The sequence below is a fragment of the Lissotriton helveticus genome, chromosome 4_1 (assembly GCF_964261635.1).
Source record: "Lissotriton helveticus chromosome 4_1, aLisHel1.1, whole genome shotgun sequence".
NCBI lineage: Eukaryota > Metazoa > Chordata > Amphibia > Caudata > Salamandridae > Lissotriton > Lissotriton helveticus.
Window position 1 is genome coordinate 1,602,178,197 of NC_136063.1, and position 27,677 is coordinate 1,602,205,873.

At 44.5% G+C, this 27,677-nt stretch overlaps 1 protein-coding gene across 2 annotated transcripts in view; it reads right to left on the reverse strand.

Annotated features, from left to right (window-relative positions):
• Positions 1-27,677, reverse strand: part of SEPTIN7 (septin 7) — a 525,571-nt gene that overhangs the window by 96,104 nt on the left and 401,790 nt on the right. For both annotated transcript variants that reach the window (XM_078688225.1, XM_078688224.1), the window contains exons 7-9: positions 24,410-24,502; positions 6,092-6,188; positions 1,037-1,088 (exon numbers count right to left, since the gene is read on the reverse strand). In XM_078688225.1, the coding sequence (XP_078544351.1) occupies positions 1,037-1,088; positions 6,092-6,188; positions 24,410-24,502 (242 nt within the window). The remainder of the gene's footprint in view (positions 1-1,036; positions 1,089-6,091; positions 6,189-24,409; positions 24,503-27,677) is intronic.

Consider the following 27,677-nt stretch of genomic DNA (forward strand, 5'->3'; position numbering starts at 1 on the left):
GCTGTTACTAGGTACCGCCTGACTAGATTAGGCGGCAGCTCCCTTTCTGTTAAAGCGGCTATGGCTTGGAATGCCCTGCCCATTGAACTACGAAATATTGAGAGCCTCAGGTTGTTTAAAAAAAACTGTTAAAAACCCTGCTATTTAAGTAATCTTGTGTCAGGCCAACCCTTTCTTTCTCCACCATTGTGCACTCGCGCCAGGACACTTTCGAGTAACCGTACGCGCTACAAATGGAGGCTAACATAACATCCTCTTGCACTGTACCTGTGTACAAGCCGATAATTGTTAACTCCATATGAAAAGGTGCCTGTGGAGCGGTTTCACTGACAGAAGGATGCTTGGCACAGCGCCTGGATACCTTTTAATGCCTTGTCTTAATGTTAAATCAAATTTCTGTTATGGGTAGGATTGTCATTACTCTGCATGCATAACAGTTGGCAATTGAGGGACCGTTAACTAAAGGTAGAACGCAGAGAACAGGAGTCTAGAAGAGAGATCTTGTTTGTAAATGAAAGAGAAGTACGATTACCTACTGCAAAAAGCCAGTGACATGGAGCAAATGGCTTGAAGCCTAACAGATGCATACTTTACCTTAAGTAAAAGTAAAGGCAAAGAGAAACTAAAAGACAGCAATAGAATCTTGAGGTAAAATAATGCCAGCCCACAGTTTTCTGTTCATCAAGTCATGAGGTGTGTTTTACAGGATTGCTCTGGTTCACTTTAGGGGGTAAGAAAACATTTGCAACATTAAACGCCACATGCAAATTAAGATGCAATGACATTCAACTATGAATATTTGTATTATCGTATTTGATAATCCTTTAGTAATATCCAACTAGTTTGCAGATTCTGCACAAAACATATAGCTTGCAATTTCCTTCAGCATTGTGTACTGCTGCATTTAAACAGTATCTTGGGTAAAATCTGTGGATTTGTCCAACCTGTAAAAATATTTTGATTAATATTTTAGCACAAGGAGACGTGTTATAAAAAAAATACCAAAGCTAAATTTTCTGCAACAAAAAATGCTTACCTTATCAACATATTTCGTAGAATTGTAAAATCGCAATGCTCACCATTTTCAACTAAACAAAAAGGAAACTTTTATTAGGTAACAACATATATATATATAATTTACAATTCCTTTAACTACATCAATTCATTCAATTCACACAAGATCATAACTTGTTAAAACAACCATAATTTTGATATATTTGGTCAACTATTTGTAACCTCTTGGAACTGGCATCGATAAAACAAAATGAAAGCCAACACTTGTCTTTATACTGAGCAGGTTGCACAAATTCTGAAGTTAGAAATATTTGGAAAATGGACAAAGCACTTCGTAGAGTGAAGACCATTAAACTATTGTTCCCAAAATCAAAAATTAGGGTCAGACACAACGTGTTTTGGAACTCTAAGTTGAGGATGGACAAAAGTTTCCTTACTAAATTATATAAAATCGCTTTAAATGTTGTAACAGTGTGATGGCTCTAAAAGAGATTCCCGCCAACAGCTCCTGAAAAGTAGAACAATAGAGGAATAAAGCAGTTCATGTAGCAACATCCACCAAAGGCTTAACACTGTCTAGTGGCAGTAGCATCATGCACAATCTAGGAAAGGGAGGCATGTGCACCATACATGTTTTTGTGATGAGAAGTGGTTTAGGTGGGTGCATTAATAGTATGATTTTACTGTTGGAGGAAAGCTATGGACGGGGATTGAAGAGTTTAAGTATTCATAGCCCAAAAAGTGGGAACAGGTATGCACTAACAAATCCTGCCAATGAGTTCTGTTCCCTCTCACATGGGAAACTAGAGACTAGATTTATTCTTGCTCACCAGCTGGGTCTTTTTTCCTCTGATCAGCACCTCTCCACCCTCCCCACATCGGATTATGCATTCTCATTACCAGGCCCATTCGTGCTTTGACATCCGTTTACCTTTTAGACCCTGCTACAACTTTGTACCACATCATAACCACATGATAACAGGCAGCATTTCTACAAGCAACTGTACCAGAAGTCAAATGTTGCCAATAATTAAAATTAGGAAATGTGTGATATCATAACAGAAGACAGAAGAGATATGAGCCGCAAATGGACTTCCATTAAATTCAGCTTCTACATTTGAAAAAAAAAAAATCAATTCAGGAGCCAGCTAGAAGTGGCGGTACATATGCGCTATGAGTCCAGTTTGTATAAAGGGGAATATGGCATATAGTGAAATCTCACTGCTTCGAAGAACCTGTAAGAAACTCATCAGTTTGGTTTGGCAAACAATTTCAATTGCCTCACAGAAATAATATCCTGGAATGGTAAGATGGAACTTATATGGACAGTCAAGAGTCAAAAGCAATCACGTTAAACATATTAAGTGTTATGCTACCTTTTCAGAAAAGTCATTTTTTGGGAGTCCATCATTCACCCCGCAGCGTGCAGACACTAGAAGATTGATGCATCTTATGCTGTCCTTTAAATAATACGGATATACCCTAGTCTTCCTCAATGGTAAAAGGCTAGGTTTAAAGTTGGTATGCAAAAAAAAAAAAAAAGAATGTGACGGACACTGACAATGCTGGAACAGACAAAAGGGATGGCAAGCTCAAGCAGAGATGGAGAGTTGGAAGATACACTGACTTCAATGTAAACCTCTCAGCCAGTGTAGAGGGTCCAACCAAGGCCAGAAGTGATGCAACTGATATAGTTGCTAATGCAGTGTATACACAGTGCGGCAGAACACCTGCATTGGTCCAGCATTGTTATCACAACCATCATGTTTTACAATATCGGGCATTCTCTAGTTACATTGGACACCTGGCTGATAAGAGTCCAGGTTTGGACACTGCAAATGATGTACAAGGTCAATCATTGGGCAGATGCCCCAGTGATATGTGGCACAGAGATACACCATGTGTGAACCCGTATTGAAATTCAAAGTCAACAGTACATATGTACTGTAAGAAGGGGGAAAAAATCGAATCCATTTTATTTCTGGAAAAATGCAAATATAGGACAGGTAAAAAATAGCAACAAAGGTAGGATGTACATAAGAGATAATTTGCAAGACATAAAAAAAAAAACCTCAAGAATTTTGCCCAACAGGGATGTTAAAAGGAAAAACCAATCATAATAAATAATACTAACCTAATTTGGTAGGAATTAAAGTGAAATTAAGAGAGCTCAAACAAACAAGCTTTTTCGGTGCTGGTTTCAAAACATTCTATGTCCTTACTCTCTTTTGTAAAACGTAACTGTTTTTAAAGCTTTTAAAAAGCATGTCCCCATTTCCTCAAATATCTGCTGTACAAACGTCCACTATTTAGATCTGTGAATATCTCACGTTGAGACGGTGGCTTTGGAAGGGTGGATGGAAGCATGCATCCAAATGGACGGAGCTGATTTACAAGGTGTGCTGTACTGTTTTTTTCCACTGCACCACCGGCAGTGTGTACTCTCGGAGAAGTACGTTTGAGCTCTTGGCTCGAAGCACATACTGGAAATGTTCATGCATATGGCACTAAGATATCCATGAAGCTTTTTCCGCCGGGGGTGGAGATAGGGGTGGTAGAAAAGGGAATACAGGCACCCGTCCTCTCCTCACGTAGAAGGTGTTGCAGCCCCATCCAATAGTGTAGTCAAGGTACGGCTGCCCTCCCTGACCACCAGTGACCGCTAGTGTGATCCTGGACAAGTATCTCTGCATCCCTGCGCTTCAGTTTACGGAGATGCAATGGGTAGCAATAAGACAGATTACGACGAGGCGCACATGTGGAATAAGCCAGAGTGCGGTGTCTGTGAAGAGGCACCACGCTCATCAATAAAGTTAAAAAAAAAAAGAAAGAAAGAAACTGAGCACGGTGTCCCTGAAGCGGGCACCGCGATTAACATTATAGTTAAAAAAAAATGTTTTAGTGGTATGGTGTCCCTAAGCGGCCGCCGGCCTCAGCATGAAAATTGTTACAAAAAAAAAAAAAAGGGGAACAAACGTGCTGTGTCCCTGAAGTGGACTCCGCTCTCTTCTAAAAAAGTAATAATAATTTAAATAAAGCTTTGCCATATGCCGTGAGTGCTGTGGGGGAAGAAGGCAGCCACTTTTAAAGTTAGAGCGGCATAATGCTCTATACGAAAAGCGGTGGACGCACTGCAAATACAAAAAAACAGCCGCCATTGATTGTTCCCATAGCCAATAAACAAAATAGTGCTCATCCACATATAACGCAGACCGTGTAACAACGGAAGTAAAAGGTCCAGTCCTTGTGGGCGGTAACAAATGGAGACAAGGCAGTACCAAGGAGGGAGTAACAAGCCTACTTATGAATCAGAAGCCAGCATTTATGAAGGACAATGACAAGCCAATGACAAATATTGGTGGAGAGTGGGAGGGGATTCCAGTGCATACTCCAATATAGCATGCCTCGCAGAGCAAGCAGTGCATGCGCGCTGCCCTTAGGCTCGACCTAAAAAAGCATGGCAACTGTGATCCTGAGTCCTATTGTGGCGGGGTCAAACACATGGCTAAAAAGAACGTGCTATGTTTTAAACCTTTACAGCTACTGCATTGAAACCAGTGCTTTAAATAGGCCGGTACTGTCTGGTATCGAGTACTGGCACTTTTTTATTTTGAGAGGACCAGTACCTGCCCTTCTCAAGAGTGACGTAATAAGTTTAACTGGAGAGTACCAGCACTTCTCAAAACAGGCAGGTACTCTGGTACCTGCACTTTTATCTTCCCATTTCATGCACGGATTTAAAATAATGTGCACACTTTCAATGAAAAATACATGGAAATTAAAACAATTGATGGGAAATTTACTCTTTTACATTATATGTCAGTTGGTTAATGCAAACACTACAGATGTCTATTTGTGAGACCAGAGTCACATACTTGAATACTGGTTGGTGCAGTACAGAATAGTGACTTGTGTGTTTATAGTGCTATGAGGTCCGAGCACATAACAGAAAGCATTATGAATATGTAACTTATTCATTTGAAATTGTATTACACACAACAAAAGATAGGCTACCACACAATGATTTTATGAATATAATAAAAACAAGTGCTCTCTCTGTAATGCCAGAAACCGGTCCTAGGAAGCTTGAATCCGGTCCAGGGAAGGCATGGCTTGGCAGTTCGGGCTGGACTGTTCCCATGAGGCACAGGGTAAGACTGATTTGCATATGGGCATGTCTGAACTGGGGTGGCAGAGTGGGCTAAAGAACCGTGATGCATTCAACCCAGATCTGTTGACTGGGTGTGAGTGTTTGATTGGTTCAGATGCTCCGTCCATCACCACCCCCTTTTGTATTACTTTATAATAATGGCATGCGGGAAAGCATCAATGCAGAGGCCACCCATGCTGCAATGAGGAGGCAACACGCGGGAGCTCATTTTCTCTGAAAGGGAGAGAGCGTGTTTCAAGACTAGACTGATGGCCAGGTTTGGTGGGGAAGGGGTTAACGAGCAAGCAGGGATGGACTCAAGACACTCTGCAGGTATCAGTAGTGCAAAATTAATTGGAAAAGTGTTTTCTGCCTATTTCAGTTCTTTTAAATTTATTTCCACTTCCAAAAGTCTCACATTTAGTGTGGATTATGAGCTACTGAAAAAGAACCCTGGGAAATGATCTTATAAGCTGCATCCCCCTGCGTTCAACTCTGCCCATCCCATGTTTTCCATAAATTTTTGGAGGGGTGGGCCGACTTTAAAACATTTTGGATAAGGGGAATCAGTGCGAAAACTTTTGAAGACCTCTGAATGTAAGGTTACCCATTCAATATCTTAAAAAAATAATCAATACCAACCACTAGGTGGCATAGTTAAGCAAAAGATGCCAACGTTTTACATGTGCATCCTGCATACAAGACAAAACTATGATTGTAATGGTAAACGAGAGTCGGATCAATACCTGCGAAATGGGAGATGGAAAGAGCATTAAACAGAGGTCGATTCGAAAAGAAAACAAATGCCACTGAGCTGACAACCAAGAGTAAAAAGTGGTGGTAGACTGCAGCATAAAAAGAAAGTGATCAACAGCATTTCGGAGTATAGCTAGCTACAGGAACCAAGCGAGTCGTGCAAATCCTTACCTTCTGCAACTCCCCAAGGATACTGTCGCCCGCGGACTCTTTTACCATTCACTTCAATGGTAGTATTACTACCAACCACGGCAAGAGGTAAACGGTCCTAAAAAAAAGAGGATATTTAAATAACTGTTTTTATAAGCTACTAAATTAAACGTTTTGAGGTGCGTGTGCGTACGTCAACAATGAGTAAAGTCTAATCAGAAAAATACGCAGCAAAATGTGTTTTCTTTTCATATTGGCATTACATTATGCATCTATATACTTTCAATGTACTTATGGATCTATATATTTATCACTTTCTTCTAATTTAGCATTTCCAATGCACTTCCCTATTTCTCAGCCTATACTTCGCTCAATATATCCTCTACATCCACTCTCTTATTTAACCCCAAGCCCCATACCACTACTATGATCCCCAAAATATCCCTTTCTAGACTCTCTCCTACTCTACCGCTCCTTGTATCACCTTACACCTCTTTTACTATACCATTCCCCCAAAACAAACCTTTCTAAACTCTTCCCTCTTTTCTACCCCTCTTCAACCCTTCTCAATCCAAATAACTGACTAACATATCCACCACTAAAATTACTTTCATGTTTCACCATACTAATGCAACACCAACCCTGATGGGTTCCAGAGTAGCGTGCTACTTGCGCTTCAAAACCCCATCAGGGGTAGCAAGCGCTATATAAATGCAAACCTCTTTCCCTTCACGATCCCGCCACATACCCTTCCCTACCCAAATAACTGAACAACATATCCACTACTCAAATTACTTCATATTTCACTATACTAATTTTCAACACTAATCCTTTATGAGTTCCGGAGTGGCTTGCTACCCGCCAGAAAAGCGTTTCAACATCCATCAGGGGTAACAAGTGCTATATGAATGCAAACCTTTCTACCCCCTTTATCCCTTCGCTATCATTCTCACTCCAAATAACGGACTAATGTCCACCACTAAAATAACTTTCATATTTCACTATATTAATTCACCACTAATCCTTTATGGGCTTCTTGAATAGCATGTTTCAACACCCCATTAGGGGTAACCAGCACTATATAAATACAAACCTTTTTTTCCTCCTCTCTCCTTCTGCTATCATTCCAAATCTAAATAACTGACTAACCTATCCACCACGTAAAATGTACTTGCATGTTTCACTATACTAATTCAACACTAATCCTCTATGGGTCCCGAAGAAGCGTGCAACCCGCCGAAAAAGCGATTAGACGCCTCGTCAGGGGAAGTAAGCGCTATATAAATGCAATTACAATACAATATCTACGGAGCTGCTCGCACCCCCCACAGCGCTGTGAGACTCACGGGTGAGTAGTGTGCTTTAAATCCCCTGATTCATAAGAAATAATTTGAAAACAATGTAATAACCTCAATAACCACGTTGCTGACAACATGGGGGCAAGGTCAGCCTAGATCAGGACTGGTGCTGACTCTTTGAAGATCTTACATAGCATGCACAGAGTGAGGAAGCAGGCAGAGGAGAAGGCGTGGACCTGTGATTTCATGATGATCTTTTTGTAAATGATGATTCCGAGGTTTCAGGCAAGATCGGAGGGAGAGGGTGCGGTCCCTTGGTGTGATGGCCACCAGAAGCCATTCCATGTGTCACTGCTATTGTCGAAGATATTACTTCCGTCTTGTCCGTGTTCCGCTGCAGGCAAATGTTCATACAGTCGGCGACGCTGGTCATGCATCTGTGGAAGTTGGTTCTGGTGGTGGTAGTGGGGTCATCGGTGAGTGAGAGGATTAATTGGGTGTCATCTGCATGGGGAATTATGTTCAGACTATGGGATCGGGCAATGTTGGCCAGCGGGGTAATATGTGCGTTGAAGAGCGTGGGGCTGAGTGATAAGCCCTTGGGGACATCACAAGTGATCTTCTTGGCTTCGGTGATGAAAGGTGGGTTCTTCCGGGGAGGAAGGAGGTGATCTATCTGAGTGTGTCCCCTTGGATGCCGATGTGGTGGAGTCTTTTGATCAGAGTGTTGTGGAATACAGTGTCAAAGGCTGCCAAAAGGCTGAGGAGGATCAAAGCTGCTGTTTCTCAATGGCACGGAGGGTTCAGATATCGGTGGTGGTTGTAATCAGGGGGGTTTTGGTGCGGTGATTTTATTTATTTATTAATTGATTTTGTTAAGCGCGACAGCTACCCAGGAGGGTTTACCGGCGCTAAGAGACAGAACGACAACATAAGGCAGAAGATTTTAGAGATCGAATAGCCAGGTCTTCACCGCTTTGCGAAATCGCATGTGACAGTTTTCCATCCGTAGGGCCAACGGAAGTGAATTCCACAGTCTGGGTCCTAAGTTCGCAAAGGAGCTACCGCCCATTCTGACAAGTTTGAACCTAGGTACATTAAAGAGATGGTGGGATGAGGAACGGAGAGAGCGAGCTGGGAGGTAGGGGCTGACAAGGGCCTGAAGGTAGAGGGGTGCTGATCCGGTATTTATCTTATGCATAAAGCTCAAAGCTTTAAACTTGATCCGGTTTTCAACACGAAGCCAATGCAGCTCTCTCCGGCGTTCTGAAATGTGGTCACGTTTACGACAGCCAAAGAGAAGCCGAGCTGCAGCATTTTGTACTAGCTGAAGGCGACGTATGACGGCCTTTGAAGACCCCAGATAGAGTACGTTGCCGTAATCCAGTCTGGAGGTCACCAAGGCGTTAACGACAGATCTCTGGGTGTTTTTGGGGAGCATCCAGAAGATTTTACGCAGCCATCGTAGAATGGTAAAACAAGTGGCTGTGACTCTTTTGACCTGATCTTTCATGGATAGTCCCATATCAATAATTACTACCAAGTTTCGCACTTGTTCAGATGGAGTTGGAAGGGGACCCATGGTAGTGGGCCAGTGAGTCAGGTTCCATAGATCGGGTTTGTTGCCAAGAATCAGGACCTCCGTCTTTCCGCCGTTTAACTTGAGTAAGTTGTTGTTCATCCATTCAGATATCTTGCTGAGTCCAGTTTGCAAAGGAGAAGGAGCCATAGGATCAGTTTGAGAGAGTGAGAAAACAATTTGTGAATCGTCGGCATAAGAAAAAAGATTTAATCCAGAACATTGTGCAACATAAGCCAAAGGTGTGACATAAATTAAAAAGAAGAGGGCTAAGAATAGACCCTTGGGGTACCCCATGGGGAGAGGGGTGGCTCTTAGAGGATGATGACTTAGAGAAAATTTAAAAAGTGCGGTCAGACAGGAAAGATGCGAGCCAGTCCAATGCTTTGTTACCAATGCCCAATGGCAGCAAGGGATTTGAGAAGGATACTGTGAAGCACAGTATCAAAAGCTGCGCTGAGATCGAGTAAGATCAGCACAACTGTTTCTCCTCGATCCAAGAGCAGACGCAGATTATCTGTAACGCCCAGCAAGGTCGTCTCCGTAGAGAAGCAAGGGCGAAATCCCGATTGGGAAGGATGTAACAGGTTGTTGTCTGTTACAAATTTTGAAAGATGGGAGTGGATGTGTCGATCCAGGACTTTCGGGAATGCCGGTAGTAAAGAAATGGGACGATAATTGGCGGTTATTTTGGGATCCGCCTGTGGCTTCATCAATAGTGGGGTGACCATGGCATGCTTCCAACAGCTAGGAACAGTAGCAGTCTCAAGTGAGTGGTTTAGCATCTTACAGATGGTGGATAGATGCGAAGAGTTCAGAAAGCGCAGAATCGGGGCGGGCAAAGGGTGCAGTGGGGATCCTGATTTGATTTTGCTCAGTGTTTCTGAGAGAGTTTCCGGGCAGAGATCAGGCCAAGACAGCAGTAGAGGCGAAGGTGACCCAGAAGAGTTTGTGGCCACATTCCCAGTCTGAGGAGAAGTGGAGGATGCAGTTATTTTGCTTTGAGAGAAAATGTCCTGATGTATATTCGTAATTTTGGCAATGAAGTATTGGGCGAGCTCATCACATTTCGTGTTAGATAATTGGGGAGGTGTAGGCGTGGTCTGTGAACCGGCGAGCTCCTTCACCACGTTGAACAGGGTTTTTGATTTATTTATTGCTTCGTTTATGGATTTGTTGACATGGATGGGTCTGGTTGTAGCACACGCCTTATGATGATAGCATTTCAGCTCAGATTTATAGGCGGTACCGGATGTAAGAGAATAGTCTTTCCTCCATAGGCGTTCTAATTTCTTACATTTTGATTTGTGCAAACGAAGCGACTCATTATACCAAGGAGCGGGTGTTTTGTGAATAATCCCTTTCTTGCGGGTAGTGGGAAGGCAGGTATTTAAGGCTTCCGAGAGCCAGTCGTTTGCAGCGCTGGCCATTACATCCATATCATTGGACGTAAATATATTATCTGGCTTAAGATCAGATAGGGTTGTATTGAAAACAGCAGGGTCGAACTTTTTCCAGTCCCTTTTCTGTGAGTAGGTATCAAGTTTGTGAGTGGGTGTATTTACATAGTTAGTGACGGTGAATTTGATTAAAAAATGATCAGACCAGATGATTGGCACTGCCGTGGAACACTTTACATGGACACTATTGGAGAAGATTGGGTCTAAGAGGTGACCGCCTCTATGAGTGGAACCCTTGTTAGATAAGCTGAGGTTCATGGAAGCAAGGTCTGCAATAAGGTTGCAGGCCAGATTGTCATTTTGATCGTCCAGATGTACGTTCAGATCACCAATGACGAAGAAGTTGCTAGATATAGATACAGCCGGGGCTATGATTTCAGAGAGTTGTGACTGCCAGGCGTTGCTAAGACCTGGAGGGCGATACACTAGTAGACCTGAAAGGGTAACTTTAGGTTGGAGAGCCAGCTTAAAAAACGCTGCCTCACAGCCGTTTAATGGAGCAGGATCCAGATGGCATTGATAGGTCTTTTTAAATATTATTGCAACACCGCCACCAATTTTCCTGGGGCGATCATGCCTTACGATCGCATATTGAGCGGGAAGAGCTTCTGCAATATCTGGTCCGGAGCTATCACGGAGCCACGTCTCTGTAATAAAGAGTGCGTCAGGAAATTCATCCGTGAGGAGATCAAAAATCTCACGTTTGTGCTTGGGTAGGGAACGGCAATTCAAGCTGAGGAAGGTGTAGCTTGAAGAAGAGTGGATTGCTGCTTGGGAAGCTAGACTACGACATCGTTGTGGGGTATCCAGATGGAAGGAGCAGTGGGGACAGCATTGTGGAAATTGATCTAGCATATTAAGAGTAGCTGTCGAATGGTCCAAATTAGAACTAAGAGCGAGGATCTGATCAGCGTCATAGCATAGTCGAAGACGTACCGTTTGACCAGGGGGTATGGCCCCTGGGCCCAGAAGGGCGCGGACAGGCGCAGACGGGCTTGCCTTAGGCACGCCCGATGCGCCCGTCCGCTGCGCGTACGGGGAAAGCTCATCATTAATAGAAAGGGAAGTGAAGGAAGGGTGTGGCCTGTTGGAGGGGGGCGTGGCCAGTGGCCTCTGGACAATGGCGGCGATGATGTTGTGGTACCGCTGCAGCTCTACAATCAGCTGCGCGGGACTGCTAGAGCCTTGAAAGTTTTTAAAGTGCAAGTGCTCAGGAGGGGGAAGAAGTGAGTAAAATACAATCAAGAATCACAATTTTAAAAGAAATAATAAGTTTTGCTATCTCCCGGCTTCCGCCTTAGGAGTTCGGTTTGCCTCTGTGATTGCAGCGGAAGCCGAATTGAGATGAGTCGAGTAGCTGGTTCTGCTCCAGGTGTGCCATGAGTTGCTTGTCGAGATCTTTTCCAGTACCTTCACTGGGAATGGAAGCATGGAGATTGACCATTAGTTTTTGAGTTCGGTGGAGTCAGCGAAGGGATTCTGGGTAGTGGTCTGACATCAACATGTTCCAGGTGTCTGGAAATATTGCGGTGGTGATAAAGGTGTTGAGCAGGGTGGTGAGTTGCTGGCCGATCCTTTGGTTTCAGAGGTTGATGCTGTGGGCATGGGTCTATGGGAGATACCAGGTGGATGAATGTTATGGTGAAGGTGGTTTCCTGGGTAGAGTGGAGATTCCAGGTGGTCAGCCTGTGTTTGTCGGTTGTGTTGGTGGGGTATCCGTCGAGTAAGTCTGTAGGTGTGGGCTGGGGTTAGAGGTTTCTGTATATGGTTATGGTCTTGTCATGGAAGAAGTCGGTGAGGCTGGGGCAAGAATTCACTGACACCCAGGATGAGAAATTCCTTAATGTTGAAAAGTTCCTTGGGGGTGTTATGGCTGGTTTCGATGCGTATGGCTAGGACTGTCTACTTTGTTGCCCTCAGCAGGGGTTGGTAGAAGTTAAGAGAGGTCTTGAAGGCTGCCATGTCGGAGGTGCTTTTGCTGGTGCGTCATCGCCTCTCCAGCCGTTTGCGGTCTCGTTTTGCTGTTCTGAATTATTAGGTGTACCAGCTGCTCTTTTTTGGAAGATTTTCTCTGGATGTCGCTTTTGATGGGGATGATGCTCCCTGTACAACTGGTGATCCAGGCGTGTAAGTTTGTCTCTCCCTGTTCAAGGTTGGTAGTGGGGTTGTAGGTGTTGAGAGCATCTGTCCAGCTAGTCTTTGAAATTTTGTTCCAACTGGATGGGGGGGGTTGAGGAGGGAGGAGACTGGTTGTCTTGGGGGTGGCGATGCAGGGCTGGAGATGTTGAAGTGGACAATGGAGTGATTGGTCCATCTGAGTTCTGTGGCGTGGCTCTATTTGACGCAGCTGCTGGAGGCGAAAATGGAGTCTAGCATGTGTCCTGCAGTGTGTGTGTATGTAGGGTCTTGGGCGATCTGAATCAATCAGAGGGTGCTCATACTGTTGAGAAGGTGTTGTCAATGTAGAAATGTAGGTTGCCGAGGAAGATGTAGTCCTTTGAGTCGAAGGTTAGGGGCTCAATGAAGTCTGTAATGGTGTTACAGATATTGGAGGCGGGCTTGGGGGTCAGTATGCCAGAGTGCCTCTGATGGTTGACTTGTCCTCTATGTGGAGCTTTAAGTTGAGATGTTTTATGGGGGTGGTGGTGTTGGGGGTGGTGGTGTTGTGGGTGGTGCACTGTATGGACACTTTGTGGGTGATGGCTGTTCCACCTTCAGGCTTGTTGGTTCGGTCATGGTGAATGATTTTATATCAGGTGGGGATCGCTGTGACAATGTCTAGGAAGATGTGTGGTTGAGCCAGGTCTTGGTGAGGAAGTCTATGTTGAGGAGCGGGGGAGGCGATGAGATCCCACAATTCAGATGAATGCTTGCATAGTGAGCTTGTGTTAAGAAGGGAGCATGTGAGTTGATGTTTTTGTTCGTGGTGTCTGTGGTATGTTCTGGGTTAAGGTGGTGGGTGGACTGGTGTGTGTGTTGTGGCAGGTGAAGTGGGAGTGGGTGCAGCTGGAACATCCTACAGTGGGGAGTTGATGTTTTGCTTTAGTGTTTGTTGCAGCATCTGGGATCAAGGGTGTCTAGCTCAGCGATGGTGCATCTTCAGGGAGCGAGAGGGCCCAGGGGGGTAGCGCAGAGCACGGATAGCTTTGTCTTTGTCGCAGCAACGGCGAGCCTGCTGCGTGGTTGACTCAGGCCTGCATCAAGTATATCCTGGGTTGGGTGGGGCTTCTTTTGGTGGGAGGAACAGTGAGTGGGAAACCCGGCCGGGAAAACTCCAGCAGAAAACCCAGGCAGGGGCTTAGTCACTGGATCAGTCTGTAACATGCAGGAACTGGAGGCCACAAGCATGTGGTAGGCTAGGTGTCCAGGTGCCTGGATAGGAACACCATCACTATTTAAATATACAAATTTAAGATAACTGCACATGCCGATCCAGACAACACTAAAGGCAAACATGTGCAGCAACACAGCATCAGCAAATTAGAATGATTGTGCGATGTGGGTTAGTGAACAAATGTAAGGAATCAAAGAGGACTACATTTATATGTGAGTTTATCCATCAACTAACACCAAGATAAAACAACAAAAGGGAAAAGAGTGTGGATATGCCACAGTCTTCCCTCTCTAAGAACTGGATAAAACATGTTTTCAGAGGGTTCAGAACATCTGCCTTTTTCGGAACTGCTATATTATGCAACATTAAACTGCACTTCTAACTTCACTTCTTCACGAATTTAGGACTTCCTAAGCTTCTGAAAATTGCTCAATGGGTTAAGAGCCAACTATGTGAACTGCACATCACAGGCTTTAATCCCGGCAGGACAAAGTCCTCAATACTGTGGCAGCAAATACTGCAAGTACTCAGAATAGCTCTTATTCTAGTTTAATTACTGTCAAACTGAAACCAGGAGAACGTTTTTGCTTTGTGTTATATCACGTTCTGAAATAACAAATTCTTTAATGCCTCCTTGAGGAAGTAAGTCTAGTGAATGCCAAATCTCTCACAGTGGCTCGAGCTTGTGGTCTGGTACACACTTTTGAGGGCAAAGTGTGCCTACTAAAAACGAATTTAAGGTACTCATTGTCTAGTACCAGTGAGTTTGTGAAAGGTAAGATTCCATCGAAATACATGTCAACTAAGACCCATGCTAATAGTCTGCAGGATAAACGTGTTGCTGTACAACATTCTCAAACGCTCAGTAAACCTGCATTTCCAAAAGTGGCAATGCAGTTACTGGCACAAAAACAGGAAAGGCAGATCACACTATGATAAGTGGGAACAAGAGCGTGTTTAAGGGCATATGTGTAAAAAGGGTACATCTTCAAGTACGCTCCCTTACAACGGTTGTCTTGTATGCTGAAAATAGTTTGTCTTCCCAAGTCACCAAACAGCTGCACAAATCAAAAACAAACAAAAAACAAGCATCGGCTGCGTGGAATGCACAGATGGGGGCTGGAGCGGAAGAGAGGCGGAGGGAGTTGGGTGCGCGTGCTGCGCGCAAAAGCACTTAATGAGCCATGACGGCTCAAACTGTAAAACAAGACTTAATGAGATAAGAAAGCAGATGGCTGCGCGCGTTCACTCGCACATGCATGCAAGCTTTAGGCCAGGAAAAGCTTGTGGGTAGCACTTTGAAACCCCCCTTACTAAAAGTCGAGCAAGCAGCGCATGCGCTGCTCTAGGCTCGACCTAAAGAACTCCACGAGTTTCAGTTTGGAGTCGGCGGTCACCCCCCACTCTTACCTGCCGTCTCGGGGGCAATAGCAAGAGCACCCCCCTCCAAACACCCCTCCCCTGCACCTGCTCCTCAATACATTTGCCGCAGGGCGGCAAGCAAAGCAACCTCGCCAGCACCCCTCCTACCCACCCCCCTACTACTCCACGGGCGGCCAGAGGGCTAGCTTCTCCAGTGTGCATGAAGCAGACAGTGTGAAGTTTGCGAAATTAGTTTGGTGTGCCTGAAAATCCTACATTGCTGATCACTGGTGAGTTGCAGCTACTACTGCTGAAACAAAGCCGATGGAGGTGCCAATGGGAGAGGCGGACTGGCCTCAAGGGCAAGGCCGGCATTAGCGCTGGTGAGGCCCTGTGCAACAAGGTTTTTTGTGTCCAAAATGACCACATCTGCCACGGATTACATTATCACCCTTTAACAGTGCCTCTCAAGTAACCACACTTTCTCTCAGATGCATTTTATTTGATTTATAGCGCCACTCATACCAATGTAGTGTCAGAGCACTTTACATCACACACATTACATAGAAACAATCAATTATACGTGTGTAAATCATTGTACAGGAAATGTTACCCAAGACCAAGGACTAAAAGGTGTAGGAGTCACATGACAATCACACTAGTAGGCACTATAGTTTAATAGAGATTGGTATGGAGATACACAAACCCAGAATTTAAAACAATACCATGGCTGGGGGTTCTCTTTAATAATCAGAATTGATTTATATCCGAAAGAACACTTGTTGCAACATTAGGATAATCAAAGACTGGGGCAAAAACCATGAAGCTCTAATTTATACCTTGCAGTTCGCATGCGGTTCTTAGATGACAGTTAATAGCTCACTGTTCTATGTTAGGGTTTTAACTTATAAACTGCAAGTAACAAAAGGATCTCTCTTACAAATGCAGTAACCCACTGACCTTTTTAAATTATGTGCACTTTGTAATCCGCCTGGTACATATTCTTTGCAGCAGGCACATTAACCCTCTTCGCTACCTTTCTAATGAAATTTTCATTAGACAAAACTCCAATCTCTCTCTCTCTCTCTGAAGAATATTCATCACCGGAGTTATGACATTTTTAATGTTGCTGAAAATTCCTGTAGGCCAGGAAGGAGACAGCAAGCGCTTTTAAAACCATAATATACTTGCAAACACAATGCCCCCACCCAAAGTCAGCAGCCGGTGTGGTCACAGCGGTCGCGAAGCCCTAGAGTCTTCTCAGGAGTCTTGTGACCTCAGTGACAGAGTCACTTGCTCTAGGGTGTGCTGCTTCATAGGCCTGCCCACAACACTGGAGGTGATCTTCAGTTGTGGTGGACAAGCCTTCAAGATTAACCCACACTTGCCACTGCTAGGGTCCACCTGCTGGTGCTATGACACCAGGGCTTCTAAAGTCTTGCAGCGCCTTTTAAGGTCTAGCATTTCCTCAGGAGAGTGGTCTGGGGTACTGGTCATGAAGACTAAACCTGGTTCCCCAGTTCCAAATTTGGCAGCTCTGACCATAGTGCCACATCCTCTCCCCCACTGAACACCATACTGCCCGAAGAAACTCGCACTTCCTTCAACTACAATCCAATTGTACCCCGCTATAATCACCTGGATGCGGCTCAATACAAATTAGGCACTAGACAAGAGCAAAATGCTGCCTAAAAAAGTAACATCCTCGAAAAAGCAATTACTAATAGGGAATACAAGATTAAGTAAAGCATGTGAAATGTAAGCAGAAACAACGTTACCTTAACGCTTGTGCACGCATTATTCAGTAATCAGTGAGTGGTTTTGCCTGAAAAGTTAAGTCCATGACTACAGGGCCCAGAAGGGACCCGTTTAAATGACCATTGCTTATATCCTTACAAAACTTAAGTAGTAAGGTAAAAAGACCACATCTGTTAACACAGAGCTGCGGTACACATTTTGTTTTCCAATCCACCCAATCAGGCATTGCAGGACCTCCAGGATTGGTGCACTGCCCCACTCAGGGAAAACAATGCTGTTCAAAGAAAGACAAGAAAACAAAAGTAGCGCTTCACTGGCAAACTCTGTAAAGTAGCGCTAATGTGTTTAGATGTGAATAAAATGAATCTGCCCACTTTGCTACCACTCGGTCTTGTTTTATTCAGTTATTTTTGACCTTTTATTCCTGAGGCTGCATTTTGGAATCGAACAATGTCAGAAAAAGACAACATTTCCAGCTTAAGTGGGGTTTTTTTTGGATCCATTTCACAGGGGAACAAATAAATGAAAGGAGGAAAAGTGGGTGAGAACCGTTTCTTGAAGTCACGGTTTTCAGTAAGTGAGGCGGAGCGAGACAAAGAGAGAAAAAAAGTGGAATAAAGGGGGTAGGGTGGGGATCGACAGCTGCCAGTGGCAAAGAAGACGCGGACATGGTCCTTGTCTTCCCTGGTCAAGAAGGAAAAGAGAGTCCTTTTCCTTCTCTGCCCACCAGCCCATCCCCAAGCCTAATCTGTAGGCTTTGGCTATGCCGTCCTGGGACGCATCTTTAGAATAAAGAAGTAGGGGAACAGAATCTATGGATTTAAAGAAGTAGGGGCACGCCGTGCGCTGCTGACACCGCCCACTTCGACCACTGCAAGGAGGCTGTTCTAGACTCTAAACCCCGCTTCCAGGCTGACGTCAGTGACAGATATGTAAAATGTCTTAAAATAATCACGTTTGTTTCCAGATTTATTTTGCTGTTGCAGTTTTATATAGTGTGAACTTGACCCAAAGGTATCAGAATGCTTTACAAGAGCACCAGTTGTGTTACAAACGTTCATTTTGTTTTAGGCACAGGGACATTAAGTGATTTGCCAAGAATCACAGAATGCTTGAGCCTCCCGCCAGATTCAAACCTGGTTCCCCAGCTCCAAAGTCAGCCACACTGGCCGTTAGGCCACATCTTCGGGCTTCACTTTCAGGACTTGACTCGTCCACCTGTGTGCATTAACGGATGAGGAAAGTTACAAACCAAATCTGGGTTTCAAGAAAAATGGAAGCTGCACTGGGTAGGGCTTTGTCTCTGTCCAACCAATTTAGCAAATCCAGCAGCTATGGAAGGAAGGTAGCATAACTGAGCAGAAAATAATACATCCAGTGGGACACTTAGCAATGCCGATGGTGAAAAATCACCTTGCAAACATCAACCGGGACAAAGGTCCCAGGTGGGAGTCTCGACGGAAGGTCCACATCGGGGACAGAGGTCCCAAGTGAGACTCTGGATAGTAAGTTCACAACGGGAACAAAGGTCCTGGTCCCATGAGAGTCACTGGACGGTAAGTCCATAATGGGGACAGTGGTCCCAGGTGAGAGTCTCGGTGATAAGTTCATTACGGGGACAGCGGTCCCACGTGAGACTCTGGACGGTAAGTCCACAACGGGGACAGAGGTTCCAGGTGAGACTCGGGACGGTGAGTTCACAATGGGGACAGAGGATCCACGTGTGACTCTGGACGGTAAGTCCACAACGGGGACAAAAGTTCCAAGTGAGTGTCTGGACAGAAAGTCCACAACGGGAACTGTGGTCCTAGGTCAGAGTTTGGACATGAAGTCCACAACGGACACAAAGTCAGTAAACCCGTACTTGGTACTAAGGTTCCAAGATTTACAGCAAGGATGGACGAATCCATCTTTTGGAGTGAAAGCTTCAAGAAAGAAAATGATTTTCATTACATCGCTTGTGATACTGCTCTTAGTAATCTTCTCTTTGGACAGTGTTTCCACAACGAGGGGCTAAAGTCTCTGAAGAGACTCAGGATTGTAAGTCAAAAGTGAGCCTCTGGACAGCGAGTCCTCAATAGTAGTAAAAAAAAAAAAAAAAACAAAGGTGTGTCTCTGGACTGTAAGTACAAGGTTAGCCTCTGGACAGTAAGTCCGCAACGAGAAAAAGTTCCTGGGGAGACTCGGGATGGCAAGTCCCAAGTGAGTCTCTGGTTGGTAAATCCATAACGGAAGACAAAGGTTCCAAATGAGAGACTCTGGTCAGCAAGTTGTAAGTGAGTCTCTGGACTGTAGGTCCACAATGTTGACGAACAAGAGACTCTGGTCAGTAAATTGTAAGTGAGTCTCTGGACTGTATGTCCACAACGTTGATGAAGAATCCAAGTTAGCTACAGAGAAAAGTCGATATGTGTTTCGGGACCGGAAAGAGACAAGAATTTCAGTGTCTAGCTGGGAGAGGACTAAGTTTACCGTCAAGTGTCTGGGACTGAAATTGTACTGATGGTGACTTCTAAACTTAGTTAAATCTAAATTGAGACTGTGAGTCCTGGAGCATGTCACTGAAGCAAGGTGAAGATTCTGTGTCGGAACGAATCCAGGAAGAAGATTTGAGACTGAAGAATTTCAAGATATTCCAGGTCTACGGATTTATGACAGCGAATTGTTACAGAGAGGTTCTGAGAAAGATCAGGATCACGAGCTGTTGTATCTTGTTGTTAGGCAGCTCATTAGCTTGTATTTTGGGGGTCTATGTGGAAAGTGTGTGGCTGTTCTTTCCCATGGCGGTGTCTTTTACCCAATGGTGTACCCTTCTTTGGGGAGGAGGTGGGGCCAATCGGTACCCATAGTATACTCTATGTAGGACGTGTTGGTATATATATATTCCAGGTGTGAATCTTGTGCAACGTTTGTTGTAGCTTGTATTTTGGGGGTCAATGTGGAAAGTGTGTGGCTGTTCTTTCCCATGGCGGTGTCTTTTACCCAATGGTGTACCCTTCTTTGGGGAGGGTGTGGGGCCAGTCGGTACCCATGGTGTACTCTACGTAGGGCGTGTTAGAGTATAAATTCCAAGGTATGAACCTTGTGCAACGTTTATTGTCACCCTGTTTTGTTGTGTTGTTGCTGGTTAGGTCACCGAGTTTGTTAGTAAATGTTGCATTATTGTGAGAGGTCAACACCAAGTGAGTGATGATGGTTTCAACGCGTCTCTTCTCCTTTTGTATTCTTTATTATGAGGTTACACTGATTTTTTTGTGTCTCATTCTAATCTGAAGGGCCATTTCCTCCGTTGTACTCTATCTAGGAGGGCTTATGTAGAGTGTTTTGGGGGTCAGTGTGGAAAGTGTTTTGAGAGCTGTTGTGTCTCTACTTTCCTATGCTGGTGTCTTTTACCCAATGGTGTACCCTTCTATGAGGAGGGTGTGGGGCCAGTTGGTACCCATGGCATACCCTATGTAGAGCATGTTGATGTATAGGTTCCAGGGTGTGAACCCTGTGCAACCTGTGTGAGTTGTTGTTGTTGTACTTTCCTATGCTGGTGTCTTTTACCCAATGGTGTACCCTTCTATGAGGAGGGTGTGGGCCAGTTGGTACCCATGGCATACCCTATGTAGGGCATGTTGATGTATAAGTTCCAGGGTGTGAACCCTGTGCAACCTGTGTGTGTTGTCGTTGTTGTACTTTCCTATAGTGATGTTTTTACTCATTGGTATACTCTTCTTTGGTGTGAGTGTGGGGCCTGTTGGTGCCCATGACATGCTGTAAGGTTTAGTTTCAGGGTTTGTACTCTGTGTTGTACCCTTCTGTGGAGCAAAAGTGTTGGAAGTTAGTCAATCTCCAGGTTAACCATCTTGTGCTGTCTTGTGGTGTAGTCTACTTTGGAGGGTGTAGAGTCGGTGAGTAATCAATACCTTTATTAGTTCTCCAGTTGTCTGGTTTAGTTCTTCTGAAATGGGTTGTAGGGTGAGTGCTGCTCTTATTGGTCATTACTCATCTGCTCTTATTGGTCATTGCTCATGTCAGTTCCCTGGTTGTCTATCCTGAGGTGTGCCCTGTTTAAGGAAAGTTGTGTTATTTACCAGGCTTGGTTCCTTATGTTGTTCCTCATTTTGAGAGGTCTTGTTTACACTGTCTGTGTGTCCGTAAAAAGGGAACTTTTGGTTTCTTTAACTTTCTTGGGGTAGGTTGTGTTTCTCCCAATCTCTAAGAGAGGGGGATGGAGTGTATTGATATTTCGAATTTATTTCGTTATTGTACAACATGGGGTAGGTGTTGTTTGAGTGTTTTGTTTCATCTGAGTGTTTCGTTTCATTCTGTGTTTCTGAATACTCTTTTGTCTTTGTGGTTGTCGTTGCAGTCTTTTGTATTGTAATCTTTGTTTCCTTTATTTCTTTTCTATTAAGGAGGGAGATGTGTTGTACATTGATTCTTCATGTATTATGGTTGTCTTTTGTCTTAGTCCTTTCTTTGTGTTTTCTTGTTCTCTCTCTACCACAATGCCTATGTATGTTCTGACTTCCACCTGGAGAATTCCACGAGTGTCAGTTGGTGGTCTGGTCAGCTGACGAGGCTTGTGCTCAGCTGTGTCCTACAATAAATCTACATGTAATCAACTAGAAGTTTCCTGTCATCACTTACCATCCTATCTACAACAAGAACCTGCCACCCAGAAGGCGGTGACTGCTTGCCCTTGCTACCCGGAGAGTTTTGTGCGGAAACGGTTGTACTTGGCCCAGTTTGTAGAGGCATAGTGAGATCGCCCCAGTGGCAAATGACCTTAACCACCACACTTGGGGCCGAGTAGCTACGGCCTGTCCTGTGCCCCTCCCCGACCAGGATCTGACAGTGCAAATAAACATCCTAAAACATTTCTCAAAGTACTGACCATGCTTATTTTAATAACTTTATGTATAGCGCTTTCTACTATGAAAGTATTCTCTGTCCCGTAACCAAAATAAAAACAACTCAAGAATGATGAAGTGGTCGGCTATTACAGAGATGTGGACATAGTCAAAGAAGTTTAGAGGATAATGATGGTTTTCAATATGAACAGGAAAGATAGGAGATGAAAAAATTACTCAAGCTGTAATACTGGTTAAATAGTAAAGTGGAAAGGGCCGATGACTTTTACAGCAAGTTAATAAATGGCCATTTTTATCGTATACTACTTGCTGCTTCCTACCGATGCAGCACGACGTAATGTAGCAATTACATTGTTCTTAAATCACTTACCTGGTAGGTAAGAAGCTCAGAATCAGCCCTGAATTGATTTGGACGCGAGACATGTCCATCACACAAGACACCAGCCGCAAATGCTCAGTTGAGCGCTAGCTCATGGACAACTTAAACCACTGAAGGATGCAAGCCAACAACACGCAACTCCTTTGCTACGTTTCATCTTTTTGGGGACGTTTCTGCAATGGCCTGGTTAGAAAAAGCTGTAGCTGTCGAGAGAATAGGAAGCACATGTCTGAGCTGCTCAGTTCCTATTATGTTCAAATGTGATGCCAGTCGCTGAACTAGAAAACAGGGTCATGGTTCCAGGAATGTAGGAGTTATACGTTTTGGGAGGCCTGGAATCCTTATCAGCAGTGCAAAAACAATTGATGAAACAGGACAGATTGTGACGGCTTCGTATTAATAGCCCCACTGCCTGAAAGGTCCACTCTCGGGAAAGAAAACTGCCCTTATTTTGAAACGGTTACCAAGAGGGGGAAAGGCGGAGAGTCAATCGAACGCCTTTATATCTGCATTTGTCATGTCGGCGTTTTAATAAAGTGCCCCTAACCACGTTGACCCATTTTTTCTGGTACAGGAGTGTGCTTATAAATCAAAGGAAAAATGAAATGATTAAATTCAGTTCTGTATGTGAAGGTGAATCTCACAGGACTTCTTTACACATATGTAACTACTTGTATATTTCTGTTACACTGTACTTTTTAGGTCTGGCATATAGACTGCTTTAACTATCTTAATAGCCTAAAAGCATTATATAAAACACACACAAATATATACCTCCAAGGGGCCTTTAGGTCAGTCCTATACGTACATTGATCTATTCAGATGTCATTAGAAGTTTGCCTCAATCCACCCCAACATACAGCTTAGTGAAATAGGTGAGTGCACACCAGCCATTTGCTCGCTCACATTGTGAGTAATGGCATTTTGCTTTAAAAAAAAATTCTAAACAAAATTTTATTGTTTTTAATTATTACCAGCTGTCTGTCACCAAATATGACAAATAAATATTAAATCTCGGCAAATGGTAATGCTCTGACCAAGCATAATACCTCTAGTCCTCCCGGTCTCAGTATCTTAGACTTTCCCAATATGTAATAGCAAAACTACCAGATTGAGGATGATGTCACATCAACCTTGCATCATCGTGAGCATCTTAGGTTAGCTTGCTCCCCACCCCGAGTGTGCCATGGCTGGGCATGCTAAGAGTTAGAATGCAGCAGTCAGACTTTTTCTCCATCGTGGAATGCAGAGGGTGTTGGACGAAGCCCTATTATGATTATTACTCAAGCCCTGAAATCCTCTACGAGCGCACATATGAGGAAGTTCCCAACACGTGTGCTCAGTTACATTAAAATTCTCTAAAACCCAGTCTAGGCTCACAGAGGAACTGTTAATGATGGTGGTAAAGCAGAGTGCATTAAGGGACACAGATTAGGGTGACTTGGACTCTAAAATCTTACTTCACGACCAGTCAAGGAAGTCATCATGGAAAGTGTTAGATACCTATTGAATAGTTCCCAGGCACAGGGGGTGCTAAATGTGCCCATCACGGACGTAAAGGGACTAGTAAGATACATTCTTAAGATGAGAGCTTGCAACCCAAAGGACGAGTAAGCATCATCACATGTGAATAATGGACAATTTGAAAAACAAGCATACGCCTGTTGAAATTACTTATACATGGCATTTAGGAGCTAGGCCTGGGTTGTGAACTCCGCTCTGCGTAGTGAAGCAGTTTTATCCCTGCTTGCAAATGGTAGGTTCACAAGCTACAACTCGGGCACAATTTCTACCAGAGTGGCAGTAAAACCAGCATGAACAGCAGTTAGCACAGCACTCTACCACTTGCGGAACTTCACGGAGTATTTTTGTCACAGAGCGGAGTTCTGCATAGCAAAACTCCACGAACTACGCCCAGGCCTGTTTAGGACCCAGGATCTCCACTTCAAACAATGTGTCCTTGGTTTTGTGGTCAGCAACTGGAAAACAATTCTACTCTTAACACTGATGTGTTTTTCGAAGACTACGAACAGGCGCAAAACCATTTAAGGCCTATCACAGACCTCAAAACAGGTCAGAGCGTCAACGTCCTGTGGATACCAAAAAAACTGTCTTTGTACATATGAATTTACAGAGGATGACAGAAAGTGTCACTTTCTAATGCAGAGAAAGCTTGAAAACAACTTATTTCCCCAGTTTGAAAAAGGTTTTTCAAGTTCACCACAGCCCAGAAGAGAGATCAGATTGTAGTGCACAGTGGAAAGTAGAATCATAACAGAATTACCTTACTTTAACAGGTTTATGTACCTTGATTTTTTTTACAATCCTGTTTTCTTCTTCATCGTCTGTTTCAGGAAATTCGTAAATCTTAATTTTATGTTCTTGTATTTCTTTCATTATCTAGAAAATGAAAGAAACAAGAAAACATTTTTCAGTTCTTTTCATTAGACATTTTTCACCAACTTGAAATTCTCAACATTAGGATTTTGCGACGTATTGCTTGTTTGTTAGCTTTGAGTTGTTTTGATAATGCTCAAAGTGTGCTTATTTCAAGGAAATGTAGTACTGTAAAAATAACGGAACAGAAAGCATGCAGCGAAGAAGCAATTATTACATTAACCACAAGCAGCATTTTAAAATTGAGTTTCATCAGGGCCTTACAACACACGGCATACAGGTCTATCAATCAATATAAGGTGGGGGCAGCTGCATCGCCAGTGAGAGTCTCAAGGCGCTGGGAGGGCAAGCTGCATGTTCTCCTATTGGTTGATCATCCAGGTCTTGAGGTCCTTTTTGAACTGCTGGATCAATGGTGACGCTAGGAGGTGTAGAGGAAGGTTGTTGCAGGTCTTCACCTCCAGGTGGGAGAAGAGGCGGCCTCCACTGATCACCCAATGGATGCGTCGAGTGGCTGCTAGGGAGAGGGATTCGGAGCAGAGTTTCCTAGTAGGTTGGTGGAAGTTCAATCCATTGTTGAGGTACGCCGGTCCTTCGTTGTTTTGTGCCCTGTAAGCTGCGGTGAGCAGCTTGAATTAGCATTTCTTTGCGACCGGTAGCCAGTTAAGTTTCTGAGGTATGGGGTGATAGGAGTCCATCTGGGGAGGTCGAGGATGAGTCTCGCAGCTGTTTTCTGGATAGTCTGGAGTTTCAAAAATGAGTTGGGCAGGTATTCCTACGTAGAGGGAGTTCCTGTAGTCTAGTCTGCTGGTTACAAACGCTTGCTTGACTGTTCGCCTGGTGTTGGGTGGGAGCCATCTCAAGAACTACGGAGTATTCGGAGGGTGAGGAGGCGGTGTTAACCAGCTTCTTCATGGATAGCTGACTGTCGAGGATAATACAGAAGTTGTGGGCATGTTCAGTGGGTTAGGCCCAGCTCAGGTGGCCACCATGTGTTTTCCAGAGGGTGTCCTTTCCTTTCCTGAAAAGGAGTACTTCTGTCTTGTTGGTGTTGAGTTTGAGACAGCTGTTGTTCATCCAGGCGGCCACGTCTTTCATGCATCTTTGGAACTTGTCTTTGGTGATCGCTCGGTCATTAGTCAGGGAAATTATGAGATGAGTATCGTCGGCGTAGGAGATATTAAGTCTGTGGCTCTTAATGATGTTTGCCAGGGTGTCAGGTATAAGTTGAAGGAGGTTGGGCTGAGTGATGAGCCTTGGGGTACACTGCAGGTGATGTTCTTAGGGAGCAAGGAGTAGGGCAGGAGGATGACCTTCTGCATTCTTCCAGTGAGGTAGGATGCGATCCACCTGAGAACCGCTCCTTGGATTCCAATCTGTGGGATTCAGTGTGTGGTGGGATACGTGTTGAAGGCTTCTCCGTGGTCTAACAGGATTCTGATGTGATCTGTGGCTCCGACTAGGGTGGTCTCTGTGCTGTGGTTAGCTCTGATGCCTGTTTGGGAGGGGGCCAGAAGGTTGTGGTTCTCCAGAGGTTTAGAAAGCTGGACGTTGATGGCTTTCTCAATGACCTTAGCTGGGAAAGGGAGATCGGTCGGCTTTTCTTAGGTTCCCCTGGGTCCGCGGATGGCTTCTTCATCAGCAGCTTCACTTCAGTATGTTTCCCTTTCTGGGGGAAGTGGGCAGTGGTGATTGAGGAGTTGAAGACCGTGGCGAGTTCTTTGCTGATGGGTTGATTGTCGAGATTGAATGAATGGTGTGGGCAGAGGTCTGCTGAGGCTCTGGAGTGGATGGACTTCATGATAGACTGCGCTTCATTCTCATAGAAAATGTTCCACAAGGTGGGCTGGTCTGGGTGTATCACAGTTGGCCTCATACGGGTGATGCTGTCCTTGAAGGGTTGGAACACAAAGTCTTGGGCAATGGCACTGATTTTGTTGTGAAAAGAGTCTGCAAGGGTGTTGCAGAGAGCTTGCGAGGGTGTAATATTTTCAATTGTTAAGGGGTTGGTGAATTCCTTAACTATGTTGAAAAGTTCCTTGCTGTTGCTGGAGTTGTCCTTAATGCGGGTGGCTAGGGTGGTCTTCTTGGTGTTCTTCAGGAGGTGCTGTTATCGGTTCAGGGCATCTTTGCAGCGTTCTAGGTCCTCGAAGGTCTTACTGGCATGCCATCTTCTTTCCTTCAGTCTGCAGTCACATTTCTGGATTTTCAGTTCTTCTGTGAACCAGTTGGGGTGTTGTGTTCATTTCTTGGGGTAAGTGGGTTTCTTTGGTGCGACTTCATCGGCGTTTGCAGTGAGTCAGTTAGCAAAGTTGCCCACCGCTTGTTCTGTGTCTCCAGTGGTGGTGGGTAGGTGGAAGTTCAGGGCGTTGGTCCATCGTTGTTCTGATATCTTTGCCCAGCGGCACTGTGTCTCGCTGGCGGTAGAGGCGGGAGGTGTTAGTGGTTCTAAGATGAGAAAATGGATGCTGTGGTCGTCGGTCCAGGATAGCTCCTCTGAATATATTATCCTGTTGCTGGCTGAGAAAATACAGTTGAGCGTGTGCCCCGCAGTGTGGTTGGGGTAGGAGACCAGCTGTTGAAGTTCACGGTTGACCATACTTTCTAGGAGGTCAGCCGTGATAGCATCTTCAGTGTTCTCAGATGGAAGCATGGGTCTCCTAGGACGATGTAAAGAATCAAGCAGATGGCCAAAGGGTGGATGGAGTCAGAGATGCCGTGGCAGAAGACGGGGCAGGGTCCCAGGGGTCTGTAGAATCCGAGACACCCTTGCCTACAGACCCCTTGGTCAGAGATTAGAGTCTCTCCAGCATTATCAAATGTAACTTGTTCTTTTAATTGAAAATTCTAACTACAGACTCCTCATCTTGTGAATAGATACCAAAGCACTGTTTCCCCAGGTGGGTATGTGAAATGATTCAGACCAGGAAATCCTGCAGGACTGACCAGCCAAAGAGCCAATCACGCCGGATATAGCTATCCAGGTAGTAGTGCTTTGTGAATGGATGCCCACATAACAGCCTGCCAGATGTCCGAGACAGGTACAATGCACAGCAGCACCTTTCGCTATGGTGGAATGAGCATGTAGGCTTTCTTGAGGTTACTAGTGCAAAACATATCTTGCTACACATGACAAGCCATCTGAAAATGGTCCTTTTTTTGTACAGCCTTCCCCTGT